The following is a 12414-nucleotide window of genomic DNA, read 5'->3' on the forward strand; positions in this document are numbered from 1 at the left end:
ATTCCCACACCTCCTCACTGGTCCCAATGCTTGATGTTGTGTGTATGTTTTGCTTTTTTTGTGCTGAGGTTTTTTGCAATCTCAAACTGTATCCTGGTAAGGGTAAAATGTGAAATATGATTTCTTTTTCTCCTCCTCTCACCTACCTTTTCTTCTATCTGGCAGCGCTTATCACTGAGCTGCATGGCCACAGTCACCCATCTCCCTTGTTTTGTTTTTATGTTGTCTGTTTGGATGGGTCGTACTGGAACTGCTTGTAATTTCCCCCTCGGGGATTAATAAAGTATTTTGAATTGAATTGAATTGAATCATGGCTGCCTCTCATATCCACCATGTGATCAGTAACACCATGTGACCCCCACTGACCCACTGAGAGCTGGATCTATAGCCGCATTCGGACTGTAGGAACCTTTGGCAGTTCCTATATCCTTTTAATCCACAGGGCCGTTTTCTCCCGCATTCGGACATACAGGAACTAGGGACCACGGCCCTCAGTTCCTGGAACCATTTCAGCTCCTTCTCCTCAGCTGGGTCTGTTCTGGGTTCTGTAGGAACACATCTGACGGAGGTGTTTGGTGGTCGTTAGCTACGTCATGTTGTCAGGCTGAAATGTTTCCTCATACGACACGGACACAACCTGCGCGTGTTTAATAAGTTAACACCAAGAGAGGAACACCGAGAGAGGAACACCGAGAGAGGAACACCTGAGAGAGGAACACCTGAGAGAGGAACACCTGAGAGAGGAACACCTAGAGAGGAACACCTAGAGAGGAACACCTAGAGAGGAACACCTAGAGAGGAACACCTAGAGAGGAACACCTAGAGAGGAACACCTGAGAGAGGAACACCTGAGAGAGGAACACCTGAGAGAGGAACACCGAGAGAGGAACACCTAGAGAGGAACACCTAGAGAGGAACACCTAGAGAGGAACACCTGAGAGAGGAACACCTGAGAGAGGAACACCTGAGAGAGGAACACCTAGAGAGGAACACCTAGAGAGGAACACCTAGAGAGGAACACCTGAGAGAGGAACACCTGAGAGAGGAACACCTGAGAGAGGAACACCGAGAGAGGAACACCTGAGAGAGGAACACCTGAGAGAGGAACACCTGAGAGAGGAACACCTGAGAGAGGAACACCTAGAGAGGAACACCGAGAGAGGAACACCGAGAGAGGAACACCTGAGAGAGGAACACCTGAGAGAGGAACACCTGAGAGAGGAACATCGAGAGAGGAACACCTGAGAGAGGAACACCGAGAGAGGAACACCGAGAGAGGAACACCGAGAGAGGAACACCTGAGAGAGGAACACCTGAGAGAGGAACACCTGAGAGAGGAACATCGAGAGAGGAACACCGAGAGAGGAACACCGAGAGGAACACCTGAGAGAGGAACATCGAGAGAGGAACACCGAGAGAGGAACACCGAGAGGAACACCGAGAGGAACACCTGAGAGAGGAACACCTGAGAGAGGAACACCGAGAGGAACACCTGAGAGAGGAACACCTGAGAGAGGAACACCTGAGAGAGGAACACCGAGAGGAACACCTGAGAGAGGAACACCGAGGCTGTGTTCGAAACCGCCTACTTCTCCAACTATTCCTACTAGTCATACTTTTTTACGTTCCCGGATGTACACTAGATGCATACTAGATTCGCCGAAATGTTGAGTATTCATCATGAGGTTACTTGTCACACTCAAACTACCCAAGATGCAACGTAACGTGACGTCGCCCATCGCCATTTGAACGGTCAAATTCCATTAACGGGACGAGAGCAGTCAAAACGGCATAACCAGAAGTGCGTTGCTCACTGCGGCTAGCTTTAGCGCCGAATTCGTGGGAACAAAATTGTAAATAGCCGGTATTTTGTCAGATTTTCAACACCTTGGGGGTCTAAATGACTACTTTCTCGCGTGAAAATGTTTCAAATGTTGCTAAAGTTATATATTTACAGAGTTTATAGCTTAAGCGAAATCAGATTTTCAGGCCAGCTGATGTCGGCTCGGGCAGGAGTGAAGTGCACTGTGTGTAAACGCTCTGCATGCTGTCTGATCGATCAGTATGCCGTTTGCAAGTATGTAGTATGTAGTAGGCGGTTTCGAACACAGCCCGAGAGGAACACCTGAGAGAGGAACACCTGAGAGAGGAACACCTGAGAGAGGAACACCTGAGAGGAACACCTGAGAGAGGAACACCTGAGAGAGGAACACCTGAGAGAGGAACACCTGAGAGAGGAACACCTGAGAGAGGAACACCTGAGAGAGGAACACCTGAGAGAGGAACACCTGAGAGAGGAACACCTGAGAGAGGAACACCTGAGAGAGGAACACCTGAGAGAGGAACACCGAGCACATCTGGTTCTCCTGCTGCTTCCACTTCATATCCAAGCTAACAAGCTAAAGCTTAGTTTTTTTAATTTAAATGAAGTGGTCGAAACGCTACTCTGACTCTAGTCTCCATTCATCTGCCCACAGCCCTGACGTAAGCAGATCCATGTTCTATCCCAGAGAGAAACACAGGAGCCAGAGCTTTGGTGGTTGAAACAGAAAGAAATGGTTCTAAATGTGGCTCTGGATTTCCACCAGAACTGGAACCACTTTGGTGAAAAAGAAGCCTGATGGAAAAAACATGCCCTCCCATACCCCATCAAACGACTGTTTCTCTGCAGGAACAAGAGCACCAAACGGTGCCAACACAGTGGTGTTCAGCCAACAACCTCGTCCTAAACACCTGCAAACACCAGGACATACAGGACACCACTGCTGGACTGAGTGGATTCATGAGGACATACAGGACACCACTGCTGGACTGAGTGGATTCATGAGGACATACAGGACACCACTGCTGGACTGAGTGGATTCATGAGGACATACAGGACACCACTGCTGGACTGAGTGGATTCATGAGGACATACAGGACACCACAGCTGGACTGAGTGGATTCATGAGGACATACAGGACACCACTGCTGGACTGAGTGGATTCATGAGGACATACAGGACACCACTGCTGGACTGAGTGGATTCATGAGGACATACAGGACACCACTGCTGGACTGAGTGGATTCATGAGGACATACAGGACACCACTGCTGGACTGAGTGGATTAATGAGGACATACAGGACACCACAGCTGGACTGAGTGGATTCATGAGGACATACAGGACACCACTGCTGGACTGAGTGGATTCATGAGGACATACAGGACACCACAGCTGGACTGAGTGGAGACTGAGTGGATTCATGAGGACATACAGGACACCACTGCTGGACTGAGTGGATTCATGAGGACATACAGGACACCACAGCTGGACTGAGTGGATTCATGAGGACATACAGGACACCACTGCTGGACTGAGTGGATTCATGAGGACATACAGGACACCACAGCTGGACTGAGTGGATTCATGAGGACATACAGGACACCACTGCTGGACTGAGTGGATTCATGAGGACATACAGGACACCACTGCTGGACTGAGTGGATTCATGAGGACATACAGGACACCACTTCTGGACTGAGTGGATTCATGAGGACATACAGGACACCACAGCTGGACTGAGTGGATTAATGAGGACATACAGGACACCACAGCTGGACTGAGTGGATTCATGAGGACATACAGGACACCACAGCTGGACTGAGTGGATCTGTATCTGAAAGGAGAACGTCCACTGTTAGAACTACGCTGACGTACCATTGATCTGCTTCCCCCCTCCTCTCCTGCAGGCTGCTCTGCTCCTGGTTTTCTCTTCTCTTTCACACTCCTCGTCCTCCTCAGATGCTCGTCCTGAATCAGAGTCCGCGGCCTCGGCTGCTTTAACTTCCTTCATCAGATCCTCGATAGCAAAGGGAGCCTGGTCGATGATGGTGCTGAAGATGCTGCTGCAGATTTCTCTGAAAAGGGTTCGACTGCAGAGGAAACGAAGGAGGAGCAGAAGAAGAACTGAGTTTACATGAAAGCAGGCTTCACTCCAGGAGAAATACCACCGGTCTGATGCAGAGCTGTTGTTCAGAGGGAACCATGTCAGCTTTTTTCTTTTTAAAAAAAAAAAAAAAAAAGAGACCTCTGTCCTCCCACACCCACTCTGCCTTTTTACTGCTGTTTAAAGGGTTATTCTGTGACATCAGAACCAAACCCAAAGAGAAAGAAAACGCTCTCTTTGAAGCGACATGAATGGGATCTGGAGCCTAAAGGTGCTGATGAGGACTTACTTCTTGGTTCTGGCGGCTGTTTTGCAGAACGGGTTGATGAACAGCAGGTTCTGATCGGCAGAGAGCTGTTGGAAGGAAAAGCAAAGGCTTGTGTCAGGACCACAGTGCCATTAGGCAGTCCCCTGAGTCAGAGCAGTCCCCTCAGCGGAAGGTTGGTGGTTCCACTCCGGCTCTCCGGTCACATGTTGAAGTGCAGGAAGTACAAGCAGCTGTGAGTGAATGTGGCATGCAGGGTTAAAGGGCTTTGAGTGGCAGCGAGAGCAGAAAAGGTGCATTTATATCAGAACAGTGTTATTAAACACTGACCCACAAGATCAATAGAGAATTATTCTGAGACCACTGTGCAACATGTTTCATTTCCTCAATTATCTTATTAAAGCCCGACTGGAATGTGTTCATGTAAGGACTTCAACTTTTATAAGGAGACGTCGTCCCGTAGGACTCAGCTGCATCATCCAACCACACTTTGTTAAATAAAGATTTAATGCTCATCTGACAGAATTATTCAAAGTATTTACTTTTAAATCAACTGAAAGGTGTTGTTTGTAAGAAAGAAATGTTTAAAAAAAAAAAGAAAAATTCATCGGCAGAAAAAGCTGAGTCGGGCAAAGCAACGGCAGACACATTCCATTAAAACCTCACGTGGCTGCCCACACGTCATCAGCAGGGAGCTCCAACTGAGTGTTCACTGGTCTTATTGGTCGTAGTTAGTTGGTTGTTTTCTTGGTATTACAGACGGTTTTTTTCTTTAGTTAAAATGAAAGACAAAACATGGTGTTTGCTGAGCTGAACAGCTGCTGTGAGTCATTAAAAGGGTGTGGCCACGGCAGCAGCTGAACTATGATGCGTTGCTTTATTACTCGGACCTTCTTCACCACACCAACTTGCCATTTTTAAAAAAAAAAAAAAAAGACCCCCGGATGGTGTCTTTGTAACGGCATGGTGAATTTAGATTTTATGCAAAGACGAAAAAAAAAAAAAAATAAAATGGTAATAACGTTGTAATAAAGCAGGTACAATTAATTTGATTGGCCAACTTCCCGCCATCACCTTAGCCATGCCCACACAGAACAGGTGGAAGAGTTCATCTTTGTGGAGCTTTTACACTTTAAAGTTTGGCAAAATATACCCAAGACTTTCAGGATTTCAGGTCATTCAAATTCAAAATTGTCGCCAAATGTCTTCATGGTAAATTTTGATGTTCCACCGTGAAAATAGGAAGTTTAGTCCTCCACATAGATAATCCAATCTGCACAGTTTGACTTCACAGTCAGCTTCTGAACAGATGTACATGCAGTCTGAGGCTGATGCAGCTGCAGATCTGGTCTAATTTACCCGCATTTTGAGCACAAATCATTGTCACACATGTCAGTTGTGTACCTCTGCTGAGCCCACAGCTGCCAGTTCGGTCAGGTAAAGGTCCAGGATGTGCAGCTGGAGCCCACAGGGCGCCTCGCTGCCATTCTGCAGGAGATGAAGAGTCAGCAGGTCCAGAAACTTGGCCACCGCACTAAGGAGAGAAAAAAAGTTAGCACTTTCTCAATTCAGACTCAGTTGACACCAAAATGGACAAAAAAAAAATATTACCTGTTGTCCCAGTTTTTGCTCTTCAGCACCTCAAAGGTTTGTCTGAACATGAAACGCACCAGCTGTGAAGGACACAATAAATGTTATCTGAAGTTTTAGGATATTCAAACTTTGCTGCCATGTTGACATAAACTGCACCAAAGAAGTAATGATACCCGTTAACTTTTCATGTTCTGACCCATAGACCAAAAAATGTTACTGAAGTTTAAAAGTCCATCAAAGGAAATCTGGTAAACTGCCATGTGCCACTCAGAGTGAGAGATTAAATGCTAAAATGGTTTCTTCCTTCTTTAATCCCAAGTAAGACTTCCAGCCGGCTCCCTGACAAAGGACCCGCTGTCTTCGGACCCAAGTACAGATCTAAGGGGGAGTCAAAGTTTTTTCCATTTCATATCTGAAGCCAATGAACTTCTGAGAACACACAGTTTCAGAACTGGTTTAACACCTCTATTCTTATCCATGGTATCCTAAAAAGGTCTACAGAGAGGTTCTTGGACTCCATGGTAAAGTCACACATTCATATTGTTAAGTTAATTCCTTACAGTACACATCCTTACACTATTATCTTCTTTTTCAGCTGATTTCTAACAGTTCCCAATGACTCCCTGCCTAACCCTAACCCTATATCACTGAAGGCTTTCTTTCTGATGTTCAGGAGCCTTTTCAGCTCACTGGTGATCCAGGGTTTAGGTTACAGATACAGAAGTTGATGTAATCCGTCACACAGTCAGTAGTGGCATTTAAATCCTCTCCATGTGGTTGAGTGCATTACAGTCTGGGGCCAGTCAGTCATTTAAACTTAAACTGCAGCTACATATGAAAATGGCTAAAAAGTCATAACACACACAAATATTGATGACATAATCAAATCCTATATCATGATCAAGACTCAAAGAAAATATATGCTATGTTGCCCACCCCAGCCTGACACAAAACCTTTTCCCAAGTTGAACCCTTTTACTGTAAACCATCATTTCTATCCCATCACGGTGCATCTCACTGGAACAGTTGTTCAAAAAGGTTTCAGCCTTTCAGCGTTGTTCCCTCACAAACCTGGAAGAATTTGTCCATTCGTAGCCTATCAATACCGGTCCACTCTCTTTTAAGGGTCTGCAGGAAGCTCTCCAGGTACAACAACTCTGCAGGGAAGATCATCATCGTCACCACACAGGAATTATTTACTGGCTATCAGAGAGGAAATATCAAATGATGAAGGAATGTGTAGGAAACTTACGGCCGTCGATTTCGTCGAAGCTGTGGATCAGGGTGGAGATCTGGTTGGAGAGTTCCTCCTTAAGACAAAAAGCATCAGAGGCTGAATGAGCTGAACTTCCAGCATCCTTTTTTCACTGGGTTAGGGTTACCCCCTAACCCTAACCCACCCTGGAAGACTTCTCAGAGGAGAATAAACAAGAAATATTCATACAAAAACCAAATACAATATTCATCCCATAACACACAAAAACACATTTCTGTAAATAAGCACTTCATTAAAATTAAGACATTTTTTGGGTTGCTCTCATAAAATCAAAAACGACTTAATTCATGAGTTCACTGATAAATAATGAATAAAAACAACAGCAGTGACAATTGTTCAAAAAGGAAAGTCATGTTATTTCTTATATTATTATTTCACAATATATTAGACCGTGACAACCCTACCATTATATATTTGGGGGGGGGTAACACCCTGGAAAAGGTCAGCTGTGCAGGTGTGCATGTTTTTGGATGGTGGGAGGAAGCCGGAGAACACCGAGAGAACCCGGAGAGAGCCCACGCACACACAGGGAGAACATGCAGACTCCACACAGAACGAACCAGCCGGGAATCCAACCAGGAACTAGCCTTACGTTATTCATACCACCACACGTCATTTCTGTTGAGGAGGTTGGCATTTACAATGCTCCTCTGCGTCACACACAGCGTGACGTGCACACTTCCACAGGCAGACAGAGAGCGCACGTTACAGATTGATAAACGTCTAAAAACCAGAGCAGAAATCGTTTTATTCTCAACGCTCCCAGGGTGGTGGAGAAGGCAACGCTCGCTCTAACGCTGGAAGGAGCGGCCGGAGTTGTGCTGCACGCCTGACGAGCAGCTAAAGTCACCGGACCACATTGGACCACATCTATTGACCCTGTGTGTGACATCATCAGCTAAGTTGTTGCCAAGCTACAAGAAACAACTTCTCAACCCACCGATGACCACACCTTCCTCTCTGCTACACTTTCCACATGTTTAGATTTGATTTCATTATCTATTTATAACATCTTAATAATCATTAATATTGCAGGAACATCATTTTCTTCAGGGATTAACAAAAGTGTAACTGATGTAAACTGAATGTTCCCACGGCAGGTTCTTCATCAGAAGCAGACCTAAAACTGGAACATCATCGACTTTCTGGGAGTTCCCTGTTCTGAACATCATAGCAAGTATTCCTAAAATGTGCTTTGTCAGCAAACTCAACAGAAGTGCTCCATGAAAGAGACCCTGCTGGACTTCAGACCGTTCCCACCCTGATGCCAGTCTCAGAGCAGCTTCAAGCTGCTGAGGACAAAAAAGGACAGAATTCAGTAAACTGACCCCCTTACATGGTACCAGTATGAGGTCATCATTGGAAAGTGATACGTTTTGTTAGTTTACTCAATAATTTGCAGGCAGGAAAGTAAGACTGAACATTATGTTGACTTTTATCAATGTGAGAAAAAAAACTCAACAGTGAAGTCTCAAAGTGTGTAACACACAGCCCAGAAGGCTGCAGTAATGCACCTGGAACATGTTTCCCACTGAGCAGGAAGAAGGCTCAGGCTGAATAATTGTTGTTGCTCAGGAAGTTTCCTTGTGGCAGCAACGTTTAGAACTTATTGAATCCTCTAAACTTTGGACTAAACTAACTTTACCCTCATCTTTAGGAAACACTGGAGCAGTCTTCAAAGAAGAAGAGACGGTGAGTCAGTGTGGTCAGGTGACACGGTCACACCTGAAAGAGTTTCATGACCCTGGAACCCAGATCTGAAGCGTCCCTGACCTTTCTGAGACTCAGATCTTCTTTAAACAGCTCAGTGTGAGCAGATTCTGGAAAATGTCCTGGAAAAACCCTCAGACCTGATGGAGGATGGACCTTTGTCACATGACTGTAGATGTGACAGGAGGCCAGCAGAATAAAACCTGCTGTAACTGCTTTGATGTCTAATCCTCCTCTCTTTGTAAGGGCGTGTTCTGAATGTGCAGAACTTTGTTCACTGACCTGTAGCAGGGGTTTGTCCTGCATCCACAGACAGTAGAAGAGGCCTTTCCACAGCTTCAACAGCTCATCCCCTGAGAATCCACCTGAAATATGAACCGACATTCATCAGTAGGTTAATCGATCAGAGTGATCTGCTGAGTGTGGATGCGGTGGCCTCCAGGTACTGAACATGGACTCTAACTGAGTCAGCTACAACATTAGCAGCGGCCCTCTAACCCTCCTCAACTGTCCACCATCCACTTTATTTACACCCAGTTCCTACTATGAGGTGCTAAGTTATCTTTTCTGGTTTGATGGGTAGATGTCAGCTAAACCCAACAACGTGTCAGTAGAGCAACAGTCAGCTGCTGCACCTGTTAGCTCCATGTGTTAGCATGCTAACTCACCCGCCTCCCTCTGTGAGCGGACACTGATGTACTTCCGCAGCTTCTTCATGGCTCTGCTTCGGACGGGCTTCTCATTAGAAGCTAACCTCTGAGCCAACTGGACTTCTGGCTCCTGGACCGACGACATGCTCTCAAAGCTTCACGTGGTGAGTCGTTCCTCTTTCTGCCGCTCTGCTTCACTAACGCACCCACGTTTCTCTGTCTGGCGCACAAAATTGACGTCACCACGCGGCCGGAATTTGCGATGGAACGAGTTTCTTCTTCTACGCAGCATGTAGTAACGTGTTCCCTCCGACAGAAACCGTCATCTTATGGCTCAGAGCTGACTCTTTGTCACTTGATGTCCACAGAAATCTCATGAAAGAATCCGATAAAATGCTGTAGGATTGTATTTGGAGGAGAAAAACACATCATTTTAGGTTAGGGAACAAGGTGGTCTGGAGATTCTGGACTTTAACACTCTATACGCTTAAAATGAAATGGATTATGGACTTTTTGAAGAACCCTAATAGCATCTGGATCGCCCTCCCAGTTTATCTGTTTAATAAACTCGGTGGCATTCATTTTCTGATGAAATGTAATTTTTCGTTTGGTAAAACTCCTTTAAATATGGCTGACATCAACCAACAAGCTTTTATCTTGGTTATTGATTTATAAACATAACTCCAGTTCCCCCAATTACTATATTTGGAATAACAAAGGTATTATTTATAAAAATAAATCACTGTTTTATCGCCTGTAGTTTGAAAAAAGAATGATGTTAGTATTCATCATTCACAGAGATAACACTGAATTGAGCAACATTTTCTTTGGTGATATTGATATCACAAGCAAACAATATACCAACATACATCCTGTGTTTGCCTCCAGCCTTAACCCAAACGTCCCGTTGGGTTCCTGTAGTCATTAACTTGTGTTTCTCTCTCTCAGCAGGTGTCTCTGGCCTGGTGTTACGCTGCTTGTTGTCCCCTCTCTCCTGTCCTCTCAGCAGGTGTCTCTGGCCTGGTGTTACGCTGCTTGTTGTCCCCTCTCTCCTGTCCTCTCAGCAGGTGTCTCTGGCCTGGTGTTACGCTGCTTGTTGTCCCCTCTCTCCTGTCCTCTCAGCAGGTGTCTCTGGCCTGGTGTTACGCTGCTTGTTGTCCCCTCTCTCCTGTCCTCCAAGCAGGTGTCTCTGGCCTGGTGTTACGCTGCTTGTTGTCCCCTCTCTCCTGTCCTCTCAGCAGGTGTCTCTGGCCTGGTGTTACGCTGCTTGTTGTCCCCTCTCTCCTGTCCTCTCAGCAGGTGTCTCTGGCCTGGTGTTACGCTGCTTGTTGTCCCCTCTCTCATGTCCTCTCAGCAGGTGTCTCTGGCCTGGTGTTACGCTGCTTGTTGTCCCCTCTCTCCTGTCCTCTCAGCAGGTGTCTCTGGCCTGGTGTTACGCTGCTTGTTGTCCCCTCTCTCCTGTCCTCTCAGCAGGTGTCTCTGGCCTGGTGTTACGCTGCTTGTTGTCCCCTCTCTCCTGTCCTCTCAGCAGGTGTCTCTGGCCTGGTGTTACGCTGCTTGTTGTCCCCTCTCTCCTGTCCTCTCAGCAGGTGTCTCTGGCCTGGTGTTACGCTGCTTGTTGTCCCCTCTCTCCTGTCCTCTCAGCAGGTGTCTCTGGCCTGGTGTTACGCTGCTTGTTGTCCCCTCTCTCCTGTCCTCTCAGCAGGTGTCTCTGGCCTGGTGTTACGCTGCTTGTTGTCCCCTCTCTCCTGTCCTCTCAGCAGGTGTCTCTGGCCTGGTGTTACGCTGCTTGTTGTCCCCTCTCTCCTGTCCTCCAAGCAGGTGTCTCTGGCCTGGTGTTACGCTGCTTGTTGTCCCCTCTCTCCTGTCCTCTCAGCAGGTGTCTCTGGCCTGGTGTTACGCTGCTTGTTGTCCCCTCTCTCCTGTCCTCTCAGCAGGTGTCTCTGGCCTGGTGTTACGCTGCTTGTTGTCCCCTCTCTCATGTCCTCTCAGCAGGTGTCTCTGGCCTGGTGTTACGCTGCTTGTTGTCCCCTCTCTCCTGTCCTCTCAGCAGGTGTCTCTGGCCTGGTGTTACGCTGCTTGTTGTCCCCTCTCTCCTGTCCTCTCAGCAGGTGTCTCTGGCCTGGTGTTACGCTGCTTGTTGTCCCCTCTCTCCTGTCCTCTCAGCAGGTGTCTCTGGCCTGGTGTTACGCTGCTTGTTGTCCCCTCTCTCCTGTCCTCTCAGCAGGTGTCTCTGGCCTGGTGTTACGCTGCTTGTTGTCCCCTCTCTCCTGTCCTCTCAGCAGGTGTCTCTGGCCTGGTGTTACGCTGCTTGTTGTCCCCTCTCTCCTGTCCTCCAAGCAGGTGTCTCTGGCCTGGTGTTACGCTGCTTGTTGTCCCCTCTCTCCTGTCCTCTCAGCAGGTGTCTCTGGCCTGGTGTTACGCTGCTTGTTGTCCCCTCTCTCCTGTCCTCTCAGCAGGTGTCTCTGGCCTGGTGTTACGCTGCTTGTTGTCCCCTCTCTCCTGTCCTCTCAGCAGGTGTCTCTGGCCTGGTGTTACGCTGCTTGTTGTCCCCTCTCTCCTGTCCTCTCAGTTCCCAGCTGGTCCAGGCAGATGGTTCCTGGTTCTGATGGAGTTTTTTGTCTCGTGCACACTCAGGATGGGGATTTAAGTTTCGGTGCAATCTGATGGTTTTCTTAGTTCTGTAACTTTCTTTTCCAATTCGAAGAAAGTTGAATCGGCTCTGTATGAATAAATTGGACTAATTTGGAATTTATTTAATTTGATTTAAATGGTGGTCAGCACCTTCACCCCACAGGGTTCGTGTCCCAGCTTTTCTTTCTGTGTGGGTCTGCATGTTCTCCCCGTGTATGCCTGGGTTCTCTCCGGGTTCTCCGGCTTCCTCCCACCATCCAAAAACATGCATGTTAGGTTAACCGGTGACTCTAAATTGTCCCTAGGAGTGAGTGTGAGCGGGCATGGTTGTCATTCTCTGTGTGGCCCGGTGATGGAC

General features: G+C 47.1%; 1 protein-coding gene across 2 annotated transcripts in view; it reads right to left on the minus strand.

The window, feature by feature from the left end:
* The window catches only part of rrp1 (ribosomal RNA processing 1), a 36189-nt gene extending 26534 nt beyond the window's left edge, over window positions 1-9655 (minus strand). For both annotated transcript variants that reach the window (XM_075478858.1, XM_075478857.1), the window contains exons 1-8: window positions 9441-9655; window positions 9055-9137; window positions 7039-7096; window positions 6858-6943; window positions 5805-5866; window positions 5598-5727; window positions 4218-4282; window positions 3700-3914 (exon numbers count right to left, since the gene is read on the minus strand). In XM_075478858.1, coding sequence (XP_075334973.1) covers window positions 3700-3914; window positions 4218-4282; window positions 5598-5727; window positions 5805-5866; window positions 6858-6943; window positions 7039-7096; window positions 9055-9137; window positions 9441-9567 — 826 coding nt within the window. In that variant the 5' untranslated portion in view covers window positions 9568-9655. The remainder of the gene's footprint in view (window positions 1-3699; window positions 3915-4217; window positions 4283-5597; window positions 5728-5804; window positions 5867-6857; window positions 6944-7038; window positions 7097-9054; window positions 9138-9440) is intronic.
* Between the last annotated feature and the right edge of the window lie 2759 nt (window positions 9656-12414).

This window comes from Odontesthes bonariensis, chromosome 12 (genome assembly GCF_027942865.1).
Source record: "Odontesthes bonariensis isolate fOdoBon6 chromosome 12, fOdoBon6.hap1, whole genome shotgun sequence".
NCBI classification, from domain to species: domain Eukaryota; kingdom Metazoa; phylum Chordata; class Actinopteri; order Atheriniformes; family Atherinopsidae; genus Odontesthes; species Odontesthes bonariensis.